Source organism: Salvelinus alpinus, chromosome 32, assembly GCF_045679555.1.
Source record: "Salvelinus alpinus chromosome 32, SLU_Salpinus.1, whole genome shotgun sequence".
Taxonomy (NCBI): domain Eukaryota; kingdom Metazoa; phylum Chordata; class Actinopteri; order Salmoniformes; family Salmonidae; genus Salvelinus; species Salvelinus alpinus.
In genome coordinates this window covers 18,638,277-18,656,877 of record NC_092117.1, presented here as the reverse complement: position 1 = coordinate 18,656,877, position 18,601 = coordinate 18,638,277, and the positions used below count along the sequence as shown (strand labels likewise).

Genomic DNA, 18,601 nt, shown 5'->3' with positions numbered 1-18,601 from the left:
ATATTAACCTTTTCTTATAAAAACAATGAAATGCATTAAGTCTCTGTCATTCTCCATCTCCACCCAACTGCCCAACTACTAAATTCTGAATCAATGTCTGTTTTCAGCTGACTTTGGCGTGTCTGCTAAGAATACCATGACGCTGCAGAGAAGAGATTCTTTCATTGGCACTCCATATTGGTGAGTCATGCTGTTCTGATTCTTTACGTATCCATTTTTAGCACTTCTGATTTTAACTGAACAAAACTTGTATGATGGGTGTTTCATTGCCACGGGGCAACCATTTGTTTTGCAGCGATGATGTCAAGCTAATTATCAGTATATTACTGTAGGGGTGAATGAAAAAGCTCTTTCAGAATGTCCAAAGCACTGACTCATGTTCCAAATAGTACATTATTTGAAACTAACACCAGAACACACACCCAGTGTACACAAATGCACACCAGCTTTCACCTACACACACACACACACACAAATAATGGTACATGTGGGCACTCACTCACAACACACACACACACACACACACACAGAGGGTTTCCGTTAGGAAAATGTGGTGCCGGACATTTGACCATCAGCATTTTAATTTACTGGACATTTGATTCATTTACCGGACATGTATGCATTGGGTGCGTAACCTGATTAGGGTGTCCACCCACGGTGCTCAGGATGACAGAAATCACATTTAGATTATGGTCATTTATATTAACAGAACATGCAAGTCGAGAATGCAACGATATGCGGTCTTTACATCATTCTGATGCGCACTTTGAAGGTGTTAGAATAACTGTCCACATTTACATTAGCCAACAAGATGAGTAACAAACAGCAAAATCACTAGCCTATGTCAATCTACTATCCCCCATTGTAGGAAAGTTTACCGAATCTATTGGTCAGGTTGTCGAGAAAGAAATGGCCTGTTCCAAACAGACCCTGGGACAGTCGTGTGACAACAACCAGTAGACCTAAGCTACATAAAAAAAATGTAACATAACGTTCAAAAGCAATGAGTCTGATGCCACAGATCAGAACATTCAGCTTAAAATGGTGATTAACTATTATTTCTTCACATTATAAGCTTAGCAATGTGCACAAGTCAGTAGGCTACGGGTGAATGTTCATTCCATAATGCAGTTATTGGGAAAGTGCACTGCACATGCGAGCGGCGTCATGTGACAGAGATGGAAAATATCCATTCAAAATTTAGAGAGAGGAGATCTAATAAGCAACAACTAGCATGGGTTGTTAATACTGTATGAGTAGGATTTTGTGTTTGGCTACTGGATAATGAAAGAAAGTTTATATAAAAGAATTGCCTCCACGGATATGGTCTGATTTTGGCTAGGTTACTTTGAATCAAGGTAAGACATGCCTCATAATGTGTAGTAAAACATTCAGGTTTCAAACAATTAAGTATATGTTTTTAAAAGGCATACTGCCTCCAGCTCATTGCAAAGTGGGGTGTGACACGCTGATGGAGCCTGCCTTCCGTTGCCTATGCATTTGCTGTTTGAGCTGCTGTAGTAGCAGCAGCTCTCGCATGGTCTTACAGATTTTCCACTCAAAGGCTCTGTATCTGTATGCAGTACACATAGTAAATAAGATGCATAACGAATATACTGTACACAAGCTAATTTTGCTAAATTATGCAAATTAACCTATAGACCAATAAGCATGACCGGTCAAATGTACAGCCTTATTTTAAAATATAGCTATTTTTTATCCTCAAGAATCTACACAAAAATGTAATGACAAATCGAAAACTGTTTTTTAAACTTTTTTGCTCATTTATATATTATTATTATATAAAAAAAAAATGTTTACCTTATTTACATAAGTATTCAGACCCTTTGCTATGAGACTCGAAATTGAGCTCAGGTGCATCCTGTTTCCATTGATCATCCTTGAGATGTTTCTACAACTTGATTGGAGTTCACCTGTGGTAAATTCAATTGATTGGACATGATTTGGAAAGGCACACACCTGTGTGCCACAGTTAAGGTCCCACAGTTGACAGTGCATGTCAGAGCAAAAACCAAGCCATGAAGTCGAAGGAATTGTCCGTTGAGCTCCGAGACAGTATTGTGTAGAGGCACAGATCTGGGGAAGGGTATCAAAAAATTTCTGCAGCATTGAAGGTCCCTAAGAAGACAGTGGCCTCCATCATTCTTAAATCGAAGAAGTTTGGAATCACCAAGCCTCTTTCTAGAGCTGGCTGGCCGCCCGGCCAAACTGAGCAATCGGGGGAGAAAGTCCTTGGTCAGGAAGGTGACCAAGAACCCGATGGTCACTCTGACATAGCTCTAGAGTTCCTCTATCCTTCCAGAAGGACAACCATCTCTGCAGACCTCCACCAATCAGGCCTTTATGGTAGAGTGGCCAGATGGAAGCCACTCCTTGGGTAAAAGGCACATGACAGCCCACTTGGAGTTTGCCAAAAGGCACATAAAGGACTCTGACTCTGAGAAACAAATCAAATCAAATTGTATTATTCACATGCGCCGTATACAACAGGTGTAGACCTTACAGTGAAATGCTTACTAACGAACCCCTAACCAGCAATGCAGTTTTAAAAAATACTGGTAAGAATAAGAAAAATAAGTAACAAGTAATTAAAATACAGGGCAACAAGATTCTCTGTTCAGATGATAGATTAACTATTTGGCCTGAATGCCAAGCATCACTTCTGGAGGAAACCTGGCACAATTCCTACGGTGAAGCATAGGGGTGGCAGCATCATGCTGTGGGGATGTTTTTCACCGCGGCAGGGACTGGGAGACTAGTCAGGATCGAGTCAAAGATGAACGGAGCAAAGTACAGAGAGATCCTTGATGAAAACCTGCTCCAGAGCGCTCATGACCTCTGACTGGGGCAAAGGTTCACCTTCCAACAGGACAGTGACCCTAAGCACACAGCCAAGACAATGCAGAAGTGGCTTCGGAACAAGTCTCTGAATGTCCTTGAGTGGCCCAGCCAGAGCCCGGACTTGAACCCGATCGAACATCTCTGGAGAGACCTGAAAATAGCTGTGCAATGACATTCCCCATCCAACCTGACAGAGCTTGAGAGGATCTGCAGAGAAAATTGGGAGAAACTCCCCAAATACAGGTGTGCCAAGCTTGTAGCGTCATACCCAAGAAGAATCGAGGCTGTAATCGCTGCCAAAGGTGCTTCAACAAAGCACTGAGTAAAGAGTCTGAATAGTTATGTAAATGTGATATTTCCTTCTTTTTTTTTTCTTCTTCTTTTTTTTTGCAAACATTTCTAAAATTCAGTTTTTCCTTTGTCATTATGGGGTATTTATTGTATGTAGATTGATCAGGAGGGCCTAACAAAATGTGTAAAAAGTTAAGGGGTCTGAATACTTTCCAAAGGCACTGTATTTACATCGACTGGTATTTCCATCAATGAATAGGCTAAAAAAGTATGATTTCGCAACTGGGAATTAGTTTCTTCTTTTCCCGGACAACTGGCCGGAGCCAGTAAGAAGAAAAAAAACTCATCCTCTTTAAAAAAAAAAAAAATACTGTCCAAAAGCCGCCTATTACCGGCTAACTTAAACCCTGACACACACGTACACATACTAAAACAACCTCTCTTTCCTCTGGTTCTCCAGGATGGCTCCAGAGGTGGTGATGTGTGAGACGTCTAAGGACCGTCCGTACGACTACAAGGCTGACATCTGGTCCCTGGGGGTCACCCTGATTGAGCTGGCACAGATAGAACCTCCTAACCACGAGATGAACCCCATGAGAGTCCTGCTGAGAATAGCCAAGGCCGATCCGCCCACACTCATGCAGCCTTCACGCTGGTGAGAGTGTAGAACAATTTTATAGAGTGGGAGCGGTGATGGAATGAGTCAGGACTAGTGTCGTAAAAACAGACCGTAGACCAGGTGATGAAAGATAGTGAATTGTATGGGGCGGCAGGTAGCATAGTGGTTAGAGCGTTGGACTAGGAACCGAAAGGTTGCAAGATCGAATCCCCGAGCTGACAAGGTAAAAAAATCTGTTGTTCTGCCCCTAAACAAGGCAGTTAACCCACTGTTCCTAGGCTGTCATTGAAAATAAGAATTTGTTCTTCACTGACTTGCCTAGTAAAATAAAAAGTAGTCTTAAATATGTTTCCCCCTCTGTTTGGCAGGTCACCAGAGTTCAATGACTTTCTGAGGAAGGCACTGGATAAGAATGTGGACCGTAGGTGGTGCACAGCCCAGCTCTTGCAGGTGAACGACTCGGCATGTCCGATAACCTGCATATGAAAAAAATTGTTTCCAAGCCTTCTTTCCCTCTACATGCGAAGAACAAACATCTGGAATACCCCACCCTAACACCTAATTTAAATTATGTGCTGATGTCACACGTATGCTCCTGTATTGACTACATATTGTGGGATAATTTACTACCTTGTATTGATTGTATAGTTTTTCCCCACCACTCCATACAGCATCCCTTTGTTAGCAGTGTAGTTGACAACAAACCGCTGAGAGAACTGATTGCTGAGGCCAATGCTGATGTCTTAGAGGAGATAGAAGAAGGCAAAGAGGAAGATGAAGAAGAAGAGACGGATGCAACTCTGGTATGTAGTATAGCGCAATGTTTTCATCATCTGTTATGGAATAGTGTCATACAAAGTCATAAAAGGTCAAAAAGTCTCACAGCGTTGATTGACCATGTGTTGTTTCTGTGAAGGTGGTGCCCGGACATAAGCGAGCGCCATCAGACACCAGCATGGCCAGCTCTGAGGATGAGAAGCTCTCCGAGACCACCTCTACACTGGACTCAGTCACAGAGAAGACAGAGCCTGAGACTGCAGAGGACAAGGCCAGTGATAAGCTGTCTGACGAGGGCCTTGGGACCAGCGTGGGCGACAGGGCAGAGGGTGAGAAACTGAACGAGGTGTCTGATGCCAGTAATGAGGACTTAGTCAATGGACAGGTGAAGCCCATGGAGCCCAAACCAGAGGAAAGCCCTGCTGGAAAGCCTGAAGACATTCCTGACCGTCAGATCACCATTGTGCCAGAAGCACCATCAGACACGCAGGAGAGTGTGATTGTGAGTGAGGAGACAGGGGAAGAGGAGAAAGTAGAGGATGGACCTCCACAAGTATTCATGAAGGAAAGAGTAGAAGTAGAGGAGAAGAAGACAGAGGAGGAGGTGGAGAAGGAACCAATCAAAGAGGAGCCAGAGGTGATTCTCCAGCCTCCCACCAAATTCACAGATCCAGGGGACCAGCCTAGGAGTGCTTTAGAGGAGCCTGGCGCCGTATCGACAGAGGTCAATGCTAAACCAGAGGAGACTGAGAAGGAGACGCTCATTGAGGAGATGACAGAGGAGGTTAAACCAGAGGCTGATGGGGTCACAGACATAAACACAGACACCGACTTGAATGAAGACACAGACGCAGACAACACAGAATCGGACATCAACACAGACGCAGAGGTAGACACAGCTGAGGGCTCCACAGAGGTCTCTGCAGACACAGAAGCCCAAAGAGACAATAATGTAATACCGGTGGTGATTCTTGAGGAGGGGACAACAGACGAGAGGGAGGAGAAGCCACCAGCTGAGGAAGCTCCATCCCAGGATGCTGTTTCGGAGTCAAAGACCGACCAGGAAAGCACTCCTGTTAAGTTGAAGCCGGATGTGGAAAAGGATTCTGACTCTGGGAGCAGCTCTGCAGCCGATAGCAACAGCATGGACCTCAACCTGTCCATCTCCAGTTTCCTGTCCAAAAAGGCTGAGGCGGGATCTGTGTCCTTACAGGTAACAAGGACCAATGATGACAAATGTGTCCCATATACAGGATGTACACAGTGTCATTCAAGTGAACATCCTATTTAAGGGGCCAACATATGCACTTCAATTCAGACATTACGTAAAACAAACTCCTTTTCTCCACAGGACACGAGACGACAGAAGAAGACTCTGAAGAAGACCCGTAAGTTCATGGTAGACGGAGTGGAGGTCAGTGTGACCACGTCAAAGATAGTCACCGATAACGACACCAAGAACGAGGAGATGAGATTCCTGAGGTAGGTCTCTCCTCTCTGCCGTGACTAAATATGGCATGTGACCCATTTTGGAGCCCTGCCATAAATAGTTGTCATTCATTGCTCAGTTCCCTGGCTTTTACAACTCCAAGATTGATGAACAATGATGATGGGTAGACTTTTATGGTCTATTTTGGCCTCTGTATGTTTTAAAAAGCAGTGGAAAAAATACTCCATCTCAAATGTCGTCTGTTGTTCCTCTGTTGGTGTCTTGAGTTGAGAGCTGTGTTCATTCCATTTTGACTCCATTTCGAGTCAAATCAGGAAATTAATCGGTCACCTTACTCACCTATTGACAGATTCTGTGCCCCTCCAGGGAGTGAAATATAATACGTTATTATTCATTTGTTGAAGGTGGAAATCTGTTGAGTCCAAATGTGAAGTGTTGTTGTTGTGTGCTGTCAGGCGCCAGGAGCTGAGAGAGCTGCGTCTGCTGCAGAAGGAGGAGCATAGAGCCCAGCAGGCGCTCAGCGACAAGCTGCAGCAGCAGAGAGAACAGATCTACCGCCGCTTTGAGCAGGAGATGACTGTAAGTCACCCATTCTGGTGCATCTATCTGTGTATGCCGTTGTTGTTGTCTAAGGATGTCCCCTTGGAAACCAGATGATTCATATCAAATGTATTTATATAGCCCTTCTTACATCAGCTGATATCTCAAAGTGCTGTACAGAAATCTATTTGGTTTTTATCCTGCCCACATATTTAGATAGAAATGAATAACAGAATGAGTAACTGTTATTCCTTTGGGACATGTTCGAATACTTTAATAATATACATCCCTCCGAGTCCTTTCAATAATGTGAAAGGGTTTTTCTGGTAAAAGCAATACAATAAGAAAACTTGCTTCTCGGAATCTGTTGTGAATGTATTGTAATGTTTTAAAAATTGTATAAGTGCCTTCATTTTGCTGGACCCCAGGAAGAGTAGCTGCTGCCTTATGGGATCCATAATAAGTATAATCAAAAGAAGCATTTGCCATTCCACTAAGGATAGGCATTTGTCTTTGTGAAGGCCTGATCTTACTAATCCCATGTGTGTTCATTCAGGGTAAGAAGCGTCAGTACGACCAGGATATGGAGAATCTGGAGAAGAAACAGAAGCAGACCATCGAGCGGCTGGAGCAGGACCATACCAACCGGCTGAGGGACGAGGCAAAACGCATCAAGGCCGAGCAGGACAAGGAGCTCTCCAAGTTCCAGAACATGCACAAGAACCGCAAGAAGGAGGTAAGGGGCCGTGGGTCTGCGCATGTGCAATGCATCAAACTCTTGTCATGAATGGAAAGTGCATGAGACTGTTGGGGACTGGGGCTTACTTACCAGAGCTGGTGTGCTGATATCTAAATAAACTCGCATTTGCTTTGCTGTTGATACCTTCCTTACATTTGGGTATAATTTATAAAGGGTTTATAAGTGGTTTATAAACTGTTTATTATAGTCTATAGCCGTAATAAGCCCGTATCATGCCTTTTTCATGATTTTTGGGGATGCAACAGGGTGATTCTCTGCTCAACAACTTTGGCATGCAACGCTCTATCCAAAAGGACAGTGGTGTTGCCTTATTTCTTGGTACTAGTCATGCATACAATGTGCTTTTTAAAATGTCATGCCATAGATCTGAAAATGATGTGGCTTCTTTTTCCAAGTTCTATAAATGATGCATTCTTTGTTCTGTCTAGAGTACAGGCAATGTAGCTTAGCTTTACTGTGTCTCTAATTTATGCTGCTCTTATAGCTCCATTAGCTATCTGGGTACCTTTAAGTGTTCTGCCATGTTGGTGAAGTGTTCTCAGGCACCTCTCATAGCCAAGCCTGTCTAACTCTGTGATGGTGGTTATTTCATACATGCATGGCAATCCTACACACCTGATTAGACTGACCGTTCTCGCTGCTCAACTGAACATAGCAACTACTTTGAACCTATACAGGATCTGCACTGGCTCCTGGAATGAATCTTTAGAATCCATATTTCTTTCTGGCATAGTTGTTTTATATATTGTTACATTTCATATTGTATTATATGGCTATTTATATTGTATTATAAGTTATATTAGTCCATAAATGTATTTTACTGTACTGTATTTATGTGTAAGTAACCATGTCGCTTGTGTGAGTGTATGTGAGTGATGGGATTGGTGATGGGATTGGTGATGGGATTGCAGATTTTGGGGAACTAATTTTGTTCAAGGCTCATAGGATTACATCTTTGATGAAACACTTCAATGGCCTTGTGAAGTATTGTAGCAGTTTAGGCCTTTTCCTATTGGGGGTTTTCTTTACTGACCAGTGATCCCAAGATTGATGCACATTCAAATACCAAGCTGTCCCAAGAGAATGTCTTGACAAAAAAATAACTGTGGTCAGGAGAAACCTCTGGAAATTATTTCGGTGCCATGTCTCAACAAAACTGCCTTCGCTGTCTGTGGTCAAAACTAAAAATATATTACAGACTGGATTAGTAGTGTGCACCTTCTTTTGAGATCACTGTGGAAGCATTCTGTACTTAAGATTCAATCTCTCTAAAGGACTTGCATGGTGGGAAGGTAACACTAGGGAATTATTCCAGACAAGCTCTATTTAACACTGCAAGCTGATTTAATCATACAGGTATCAAGTCAAATCTGTCAACAGAAACTAATCAACTCTAATCACTCAAACACTGGAAACATGTCTTTGCGCTAAAGGTTTTGGATACTCTACTAATCAAACAAAGCAAAACATTTCCTCATTAAATCGAACACCGACCCCTTGGAGATCTAGCATGGAGACACTATCAATCAAACCAGGGTTTGTGGATATCTAAAGTAATTCATCAGGTCCTTGCATGACTTTTCCCAAGTTATTATGGCTGCCGTACATAGCTGTCCAGGAAACTACAACTCCCAGTTTTCCCACACTATAGGTGAAACAGGAAGTTGAACAGTCACCCAAATTCATGAGGAGAGAGCTCATGAAACTCTTAAAGGAAGATCTATCTCTCATTCAGACTGCAAAGGTAAATGTTCACTTGCTCACTCACTCCCTCACAAACACAGTTTCTCAAATCTTGCCCCACAAACACACCCCTCTTCAAATGTCTCTGAGCGTTGTTGAGGACAAGATCTCATCCCCCTTGTTCTTCTTTTTCCCTCTATTTTTAAAATGATTGTTTTCAGGAGTTGGTTAGTTCAGTTCTTTACCTGACCATCAAAGAAGGAGCCAATCAGAAAGGTAGCATGGGAGTTGAACACAGTGTTGTATTGATCGCTGGAATAGAAGTGTGACTGAGTTGCTTATGCAGTAGAAACTACTAATCTGACCACGCATGAATAGGACAACAACGACACTAACCCATCCTGTATTCTTTATGCATATGAATAACCCGAATTTAATTACCTTCGTCCTCCTACTGTGCCATGCGCCTCACTCCTGCTTTAGTCTACCCCTAAAACAGAAAAAGGTTTAGAAACTCCGGGAGAGTGTGTCTGGTGTGTGCGTGTGGTTGTTCCTGTGACTTTGTGTGTTGACTGGATTGTCTTTGTGTTTCTCAGCCTGTGTCGAGGCGAGTGTCTGTCTTTGTGTGCGGGCGTGTTTCTCAGTCTGTGTCTGTCGGTCTTTGTGTGTCTTTGTGTGTGTGTTTTCCTCAGCCTGCTGTGTTGTGCGTGTGCTCTCTCCCTGATCTGGATGAGTGCGCTGTGTGCTCTCCTCCACAGGGTGTGGCCCAGATTATGATACAGTCTTTTCAGTTGTCCTCATGTGCTCTCTTCAACGCTCAGATGCAGGATGTAAGTTGTCACCCCCTCTCCGTCTCTACCGGCCTCCTGCTCACATGTGTATGTCTTCGTCAAAGTGTAAACCTGATTGAGATTGAGACTGCACATGCGAGCATTGTGGTGTCGATGTATTGCAGTGTTGTCACTGTGTTGCTACACTGGTACTTCTCCTTCTGTTTGATATCTCTTCTGCCACGCACTGTTACTCTAGATGTGTCCTGTATGTTACGCCCCCACCTGTGACATCACACTCTGTTTGGGAGACTGCAACAGAGCTGAACCTTTTTTTGTGTTGTGATCCAATGGAGAGTATTGTATGGTAACTCTAGGTTATGCTAACGCTCTTGGATTAAAATCTAATAAATTAATATGTATAATATTGTAAATGTTATAGTAGTGTAGCCTGATGAGAAATATCAGAGAATTAATAATTGGTAAATCGGCAGTATGTAACTCTGGGCGACCCGACCAAATTCACATGGAAATGTCAGTTACAGATCTGTCATTCTCATTGAAAGCTTGTCTAAGAAGCGGTAGATCGGTTCTATGTGCGTTATTTCTGTGCTTCCGGTTCTTAAGTTGAGTTTTTGCGTCTTACTTTCGGTTTTGTACACCAGCTTCAAGCAGCTCAAAATCCAATATTTTTGGTTATGGAAAATATACTTCACTGCGGTTTAGATGGTACAATGATTCTCTACACTATACTTGCTTGTTTTGTCACAAACTGAAATGAGATATTACTATTATATCCAGTGAATCTTTGAACTTCATTTTCTACTGGAAAGCTTTTCCTCTGTGATGGCTTCAGACAATGACCAGGACAGTAACTTTGGTTTCATGTTTAATAATCATGTAAACATACCCCTTAGCAACAATAACCAGATATATTATTTTACCATAATGATGTTATGTATAATTTACTCTTTCTGTGAATGTCAATTTGGATGTCGTCATACATGGAAACTGTGGATCTCGACTGGGTTGTTAAATGTTTTTCTCTCTTTCATCCATCCATTCCTCAAATGTTGGATCATTCCCATGACTTCTGACTGTCTCTTTGCCCCACTGACTGCAGTCAATGATGTGCTTCTTCTTTGGAGTGTAGTACTGTACTGTGGTGATCTCTAGTAGTGGTTGGCATGGTATTTATGAAAGTTCCTTCATGTAGTCTGCATTGTCCTGGCTGTCCCTGGTGTGTGATGCACAATAAACAAAATCACTCATGTTTGCCTCTTTCCTTCTCTCTCCCCTCTCTGTCGTCAACTCTTAACCCCCTGTCCTTTCTAAATGTTCCATCCCCATCCCAAATTTCTATACCTCACTCCCACCATTTGTCTGTTTTTACCCCACCATCTCCTGCATCCCTCCTCCCCATGCCCATGTCTCATCCCTCCATCTTCTGTCAATGAACCACCATGTACCCACGTATTGTCCTCTTATCACCCTCTGATACCTTTACCTTGCCCCACTTACTCCCCTTATCCCTGCTCACTCCCTTGCTGTCCCCCATACCCTCTCTATCCCTTCTCTCCATCCTCAGGAGCAGGAGTTTCTGCAGAAGCAGCAGCAGGAGTTGGATGGAGCCCTGAAGAAGATCATCCAACAGCACAAACATGAGATCGCCACCATCGAGAGAGACTGCCTCAACCACAAACAACAGCTTATGAGAGGTGAGAGAGAGATTTACAGTACCATAGACAGCTATAATACAGCAAACCTAACCACATACAACAGCTCGTGAGAGAGAGATTTACAGTACCATAGAGAGCTATAATACAGTGCATTCGGAAAGTATTCAGACATCTTTCATTTTTCCACATGTTACGTTACAGCCTTATTTTAAAATGGATTAAATTGTTTTTTTCCTCATCAATCTACACACTATCCCATAATGACAAAGCAAAAACAGATTTTTTTAAATTTTTGCAAAACAAAAAAACTTGCATATACAGAAGGATTCAGACTCAGTACTTTTGTTGAAGCACCTTTGGCAGAAATTACAACCTCAAGTATTTTTTGGTATGACGCTACAAGCTTGGCACACCTGTATTTGGGGAGTTTCTCCCATTGTTCTCTGCAGATCCTCTCAAGCTCTGTCAGGTTGGATGGGGAGCGTCGCTACCCAGCTATTTTCCAGTCTCTCAAAAGGTGTTCGATCGGGTTCAAGTCCGGGCTCTGGCTGGGCCACTCAAGGACAATCAGAGACTTGTCCCCAAAGCCACTTCTACGTTGTCTTGGCTGTGTGCTTAGGGTCGTTTTCCTGTTGGAAGGTGAACCTTTGCCCCAGTCAGAGATCCTGAGCGCTCTGGAGCAGGTTTTCATTAAGGATCTCTCTAATTTGCTCTGTTCATCTTTCTCTCGATCCTGACAGTCCCTGCTGCTGAAAAACATCCCCACAGCATGACGCTTCCACCACCATGCTTCATCGTAGGGATGGTGCCAGGTTTCCTCCAGACATGACACTTGGCATTCAGGTCAAAGAGCTCAATCTTGGTTTCATCTGACCAGAGAATCTTGTCTCTCATGGTCTTGAGAGTCCTTTAGGTGCCTTTTGGCAAACTCCAAGCGGTCTGTCGTGTGCTTTTTACTGAGGAGTGTCTTTCATCTGGCCAGTCTACCATAAAGGCCTGATTTGGTGGAGTGTTGCAGAGATGGTTGTCCTTCTGGACAAGGTTCTCCCATCTCCACAGAGGAACTCTGGAGCTCTGTCAGAGTGACCATCGGGTTCTTGGTCACCTCCCCGACCAAGGCCCTTCTCACCCGATTGCTCAGTTTGGCCGGGTGGCCAGCTCTAGGAAGAGCCTTGGTGGTTCCAAACTTCTTCCATTTAAGAATGATGGAGGCCACTGTGTTCTTGGGTTTTTCAATGCTGCCGAAATGTTTTGGTACCCTTCCCCAGATCTGTGCCTCAACACTATCCTGTCTCGGAGCTCTACGGACAATTCCTTCGACCTCATGGCTTGGTTTTTGCTCTGACACTGTTAATTGTGGGACCTTATATAGACAGGTGTGTGCCTTTCCAAATCATGTCCAATCAATTGAATTTACCACAGGTGGACTCCAATCATCCCAAGGATGATCAATGAAAACAGGATACACCTTAGCTCAGTTTCGAGTCTTATAGCAAAGGGTCTGAATAGTTATGTAAAGGGATTTCTGTTTTTTCTTTTTTTAAATTAGCAAAAATTTCTAAACCCAGTTTTCACTTTGTCGTTATGGTAGATTTATTTTTATTATTATTATTATTATTTTATCCAAAATGTAAAAGGGAATGGGGAATGAATACTTTCCGAATGCGCTTTTCAAACTTAACCAGATACAACAGCTCATGAGAGGTGAGGGAGAGATTTACAGTACCACAGAGTCTTATGAACACAGCAAACTTAGCCACATACAACACCTTTGTGAAAAAAGACATATACTTACCATAGACTACCGTAAAGAGACTGCCTAAGAGAGAGATCTCAATCATTTAACATGACTTCACCTTGGCTACCTCAATGGGTGAAGGCCTTCTGTTATATGAAGGATTTGATAGTGAAATAATACTATTGTAAATGGTGAAGTTCTCAGTGGAGTGTTAAAACTTCCCACCACAGTGATGCAATTTCCTGAATGACTTATTTGTGACCAGCCTGTCTTGCCAGATAGTGCTCTTTACCGGAAATGCTGCTTGTGTGTGTGTTGCGTTACCATCCCGCCTGACGTGTCTCTGGTCTCCTCCCTCAGCTCGAGAGGCAGCCATGTGGGAGCTGGAAGAGCGCCACCTGCAGGAGAAGCACCAGCTGCTCAAGCAGCAGCTCAAAGACCAGTACTTCATGCAGAGACACCAGCTGCTCAAGAGACACGAGAAGGTAAGGGCTCTGGGACCTACTGAACAGCTCTGGTGAAGTATAATCCAGTATTGGTATTATCTACATCAGGTAATCTGGACTGAGGGTAGACTGTGAGGTGCATTACATTTGGACATTAATGGGTGATTTGAAAGTGTGCCCAAAGGTTAGAGCTCTCATTTTAATGCATTTTATTGTGGATCCAGATAAAGTATTGAATGGACACTCTTACTGACATGTGTGGCTGCTTTGCGTGATGTATTGTTGTCTCTCTTGCTGTTGTCTGTGCCCAATAATGTTTGTACCATGTTTTGTGCTGCTACCATGTTATGCTGCTGCCATGTTGTCATGTGGTGTTGCTGCCATGCTGTGGTGTTGTCTTAGGTCTCTCTTTATGTAGTGTTGTGGTGTCTCTTGTCGTGATGTGTATTTTGTCCAATTGATTTATTTTTTATCCTCGCAGGAGGCTTTTTGCCTTTTGGTAGGCCGCCATTGCATATAAGAATTTGTTCTTAACTGACTTCCCTAGTTAAATAAAGGTTAATAATTGAAATGTGTCGTGTAGGAAATGGAGCAGATGCAGCGCTACAACCAGCGTCTGATTGAGGAGATGAAGAACAGACAGGCCCAGGAGAGAGGTCGTCTGCCGAAGATCCAGCGGGGTGATGCCAAGACACGCATGGCCATGTTCAAGAAGAGCCTCCGCATCACCTCTGCACCTGGCACCCCAGAGCAGGAAAGGGAGAAGATCAAACAGGTATTTTATAGTGTGTACACACACAGTTATGATTTTTTTTCAACAGAATAATTTTAGGTGTGTGTTTTTGTTCCAGTTTGCAGCCCAGGAGGAGAAGAGGCAGAAGAACGAGAGACTCCATCAACATCAGAAACATGAGAACCAGATGAGAGACCTGCAGCTGCAGTGTGACTCCAACATCAGAGAGCTGCAGCAGCTTCAGGTACACACACACACTTACCCCTAGCCCAGAATGTTCTTTGCATTATTACATACAGTGAAACGGAAACTCAACAGAATTTCGACCAGGTATCACGACTTTCCTGAATTGGATCCTTTGTTCATACCTTCCAAGGCGATTGAACTTATCCCAGAGGCTAATCCAAGATGCCGCCGGCGAAGAGGTATTCGGAGGGGACTTTTAGTCCAACTCAGGAGGCGTACACACCTTCCACCGCTTCCGAGTATATTACTCGCTAATGTTCTGTCCCTGGACAATAAAGTTGACGAGCTCAGGGCAAGGGTCTCCTTCCAGAGAGACATACTCTGTTTCATGGAATCATGGCTCTCTCCGGATGTACTGTCCCCATCCATACAGCCAGCTGGGTTTTCAATACATTTTGCGGATAGGAATAAAGAACTCTCCGGGAAGAAAAAAGGCGGAGGTGTATGTTTCATGATTAACTACTCATGGTGTGATTGTGGTAACGTGCAGGAACTCATGTCCATTTGTTCACTCGACCTATAATACCTCACAATCAGATGCAGACGGCATTACCTCCCTAGATAATTTTCTTCTGTTATTGTCACAGCTATGTATACTTGCCACGAAGCGAGCATAGAAGTCATTTAGCTTGTCTGGTAGGCTTGTGTCACTGGGCAGCTCTCGGCTGTGCTTCCCTTTGTAGTCTGTAATAGTTTGCAAGCCCTGCCACATCCGACGAGCATCGTACCCGGTGTGGTTCGTCGGAGGGGATAGCGGAATTTCCAGCTCCTTGAAAGAGGCAGCTCTACCCTTTAGCTCAGTGCGGATGTTGCCTGTAATCCATGCCTTCTGGTTGGGGTATGTACGTACAGTCACTGTGGGGACGACGTCATCGATGCACTTATTGATGAAGCCAGTGACTGATGTGGGGTACTCCTCAATGCCATCGGAAGAATCCCGGAACATATTCCAGTCTGTGCTAGCAAAACACTCATTTAGCTTAGCATCTGCTTCATCTGACTATATATTTTTTTTATTGACCAAGTCACTGGTGCTTCCTGCTTTAATTTTTGCTTGTAAGCAGGAATCAGGAGGATAGAATTATAGTCAGATTTGCCAAATGGAGGGCGAGGGAGAGCTTTGTACGCGTCTCTGTGTGTGGAGTAAAGGTGGTCTAGAGTTTTTTTCCCTCTGGTTGCACATTTAACATGCTGGTGGAAATTTGGAAAAATGGATTTAAGTTTCCCTGCATTAAAATCTCCAGCCACTAGGACCGGTACAAATCCCCTAAGTTCTAGAACTCAACTGAATCTGGTAATGAATGGTGTGGCTGTTGAACAAGTTGAGGAGACTAAATTACTTGGTGTTCCTTTAGATTGTAAACTGTCATGGTCAACATATACATTCAATGGTTGTAAAGATGGGGAGAGTTCTGTCCGTAATAAAGAGATGTTCTGCCTTTTTGACACCACACTCCACAAAGCAAGTCCTGCAGGCTCTAGTTTTATCTTATCTTGATTATTGTCCAGTCATATGGTCAAGGCATGCAACAAAAGACCTAGTTAAGCTGCAGCTGGCCCAGAACAGAGCGGCACGTCTTGCGCTTCATTGTAATCAGAGGGCTGATATTAATACTATGCATGCCAGTCTCTCTTGGCTGATTTGAGGAAAGACTGACTGCTTCACTTCTTGTTTTTATAAGAAATGTGTGTGCTTCCTCTGGGCTTCCTCTGACACCGCCTGATATAGAGGTCCTGGATGGCAGGAAGCTTTGCCCCAGTGATGTGCTGGGCCATTCGCACTACCCTCTGTAGTGCCTTGCGGTCGGAGGCCGAGCAATTGCCGTACTAGGCAGTGATGCAACCAGTCAGAATGCTCTCGATGGTGCAACTGTAGAACCTTTTGAGGATCTGAGTACCCATGCCAAATCTTTTCAGTCTCCTGAGGGGGAATAGGTTTTGCCGTGCCCTCTTTACGACCGTCTTGGTGTGCTTGGACCATGTTAGTTCGTTGGTGATGTGGACACGAAGGAACTTCAAGCTCTCAACCTGCTCCACTGCATCCCCGTCAATGAGAAAGGGGCGTGCTCGGTCCTCTTTTTCCTGTAGTCCACAATCATCTCCTTTGTCTTGATCACGTTGAGGGAGAGGTTGTCATCATGAGCATACATCAAATGGCTGCATCAAACCAACCTTTGCCCATCCACTCTGTTGCCTCAGCTCTTGTATCACGGACTATTCAGTCAGAAGAGAAATTGGTGAAAATATATATTATGACACTAACACAGCTCACAGCATTAGTACGAATTTCCATTCCCATCTAATCTGGATTTTTTGGTGATGTGTTGTAACTGTATGGGAAATGACCGGGGTACGGTGCTTTCGGAAACTTTTCCCCCCAAAAATACGATACAGCCTTGTTCTAAAATGTATTAAATAAAACATTTTCCTCATCAATCTACACACAATACCCCATCATGACAAAGTGAAAATATGTTTTATAAATCTTTCCAAATTTATTACAAATAAAAAAACGGATACCTTATTTACGTAGGTATTCAGGCCCTTTGCAATGAGACTCAAAATTGAGCTCAGGTGCATCTTGTTTCCATTGATGATCCTCCCGACCAAACTGAGAGAAATCGGGGGAGAAGGGCTTTGGTCAGGGTTCCTCTGTGGCGATGGGAGAACCTTCCAGAAGGATAACCATCTCTGCAGCACTCCTCCAATCAGGCCTTTATGGTGGAGTGGCCAGACGGAAGACACTCCTCAGTAAAAGGCACATGACATTCCGCTTGAAGTTTGCCAAAATGCACCTAAAGGACTCTCAGACCATGATAAACAAGATTCTCTGGTCTGATGAAACCAAGATTGAACTCTTTGGCCTGAATGCAAAGCGCCACATCTAGAGGAAACCTGGCACCATCCCTACGGTGAAGAACGGTGGTGGCGGCATCAAAAGACGCTTTAATCAGTTTTAGAATAAAGCTGTAAGGTAAGAAAATGTAGAAAAAGTCAAGGGGTCTCAATACTTTCTGAATGCACTGTAAAATAAAGGAGCTTGTGGTAACTCCAAAGTGTCATGCACTGGCGCACACACAAACAATGTTTTAGCATCATGGACACCTACCACGGTCAAACCCATGGGTCAAACGCTAGGTAAAACGGATAGCTGATCGCCGGTTTCAGCACCATGGTTGCTGAACAGCACAGCTCAGAATGGGGCGAATCCTAAATTCCACCAATGATGAAGGCCTGCTGATAGACATTCTGGCATGTTTTGCTATTGTCCTTTCCTTAAAACACGAATTGTGATATAATAGGTCAATTCCTTTTAAGGTAGCCTAGCGGTTAAGAGCGTTGGGTCTGTAACTGAAAGGTCGCTGGTTCGAATCCATGAGCTAGCAAGGTGGAAAAATTTGCTGTTCTGCCCTTGAGCAGGGCAGGTAACCCCCAACAACTGCTACTCCCCGGGCGCCGATGACGTGGACGTTGTTTAAGGCAGCTCCCCGCACTTCTCTGATTCAGAAGGGTTTGGTTTAAATGCGGAAGACCCATTTTGGTTGAATGCATTGTTTTTTAACTGACTAGGCATCCCCATTCCCCATCATGTATGTAGGTAGCTCCAGTAGGTCACCCTGTTCCTGCTGTTGTGTGTTTCAGAATGAGAAGTGCCATCTCCTGATTGAACACGAGACTCAGAAGCTGAAGGAGCTCGATGAAGAGCACGGCCAGGAGCTGCAGGAGTGGAGGGAGAAACTACGGCCCAGGAAGAAGGTGAAACAGAAAGACCTATCCATGTTTACAACCCTCTTATGTTATCATCCTTTAAAGTTTCATGCTGCGTTGAGATTCTCCCAAAATGCACTTGCATGGATGTAACACTGGTGGAAACTTCCTCTAGCCATTGATTACACCAATCCATTGCTTTTGACTCCATGACTGGGAAGTGCACAGTGTGGAGAATCAGGACATAGCCGGTCAGCCTCAGTGTAAGCTGTTGTTTTGGATGTTTGAGTCTGTTGTCT

General features: G+C 43.8%; 1 protein-coding gene across 3 annotated transcripts in view; it reads left to right on the top strand.

Moving 5' to 3' along the window:
* Positions 1 to 18,601, top strand: part of slka (STE20-like kinase a) — a 34,011-nt gene that overhangs the window by 11,492 nt on the left and 3,918 nt on the right. The window contains exons 5-18 of one of the 3 annotated variants that reach the window (XM_071380348.1): positions 108 to 180; positions 3,614 to 3,808; positions 4,141 to 4,222; positions 4,444 to 4,575; positions 4,689 to 5,762; positions 5,901 to 6,031; positions 6,455 to 6,578; positions 7,096 to 7,275; positions 9,741 to 9,812; positions 11,341 to 11,470; positions 13,530 to 13,654; positions 14,199 to 14,390; positions 14,467 to 14,592; positions 18,237 to 18,350. In XM_071380348.1, coding sequence (XP_071236449.1) covers positions 108 to 180; positions 3,614 to 3,808; positions 4,141 to 4,222; positions 4,444 to 4,575; positions 4,689 to 5,762; positions 5,901 to 6,031; positions 6,455 to 6,578; positions 7,096 to 7,275; positions 9,741 to 9,812; positions 11,341 to 11,470; positions 13,530 to 13,654; positions 14,199 to 14,390; positions 14,467 to 14,592; positions 18,237 to 18,350 — 2,750 coding nt within the window. Of the gene's footprint in view, positions 1 to 107; positions 181 to 3,613; positions 3,809 to 4,140; positions 4,223 to 4,443; positions 4,576 to 4,688; positions 5,763 to 5,900; positions 6,032 to 6,454; positions 6,579 to 7,095; positions 7,276 to 8,950; positions 9,044 to 9,740; positions 9,813 to 11,340; positions 11,471 to 13,529; positions 13,655 to 14,198; positions 14,391 to 14,466; positions 14,593 to 18,236; positions 18,351 to 18,601 lie in introns of all 3 variants that reach the window. The other 2 variants (XM_071380347.1, XM_071380349.1) reach the window with 2 other exon arrangements.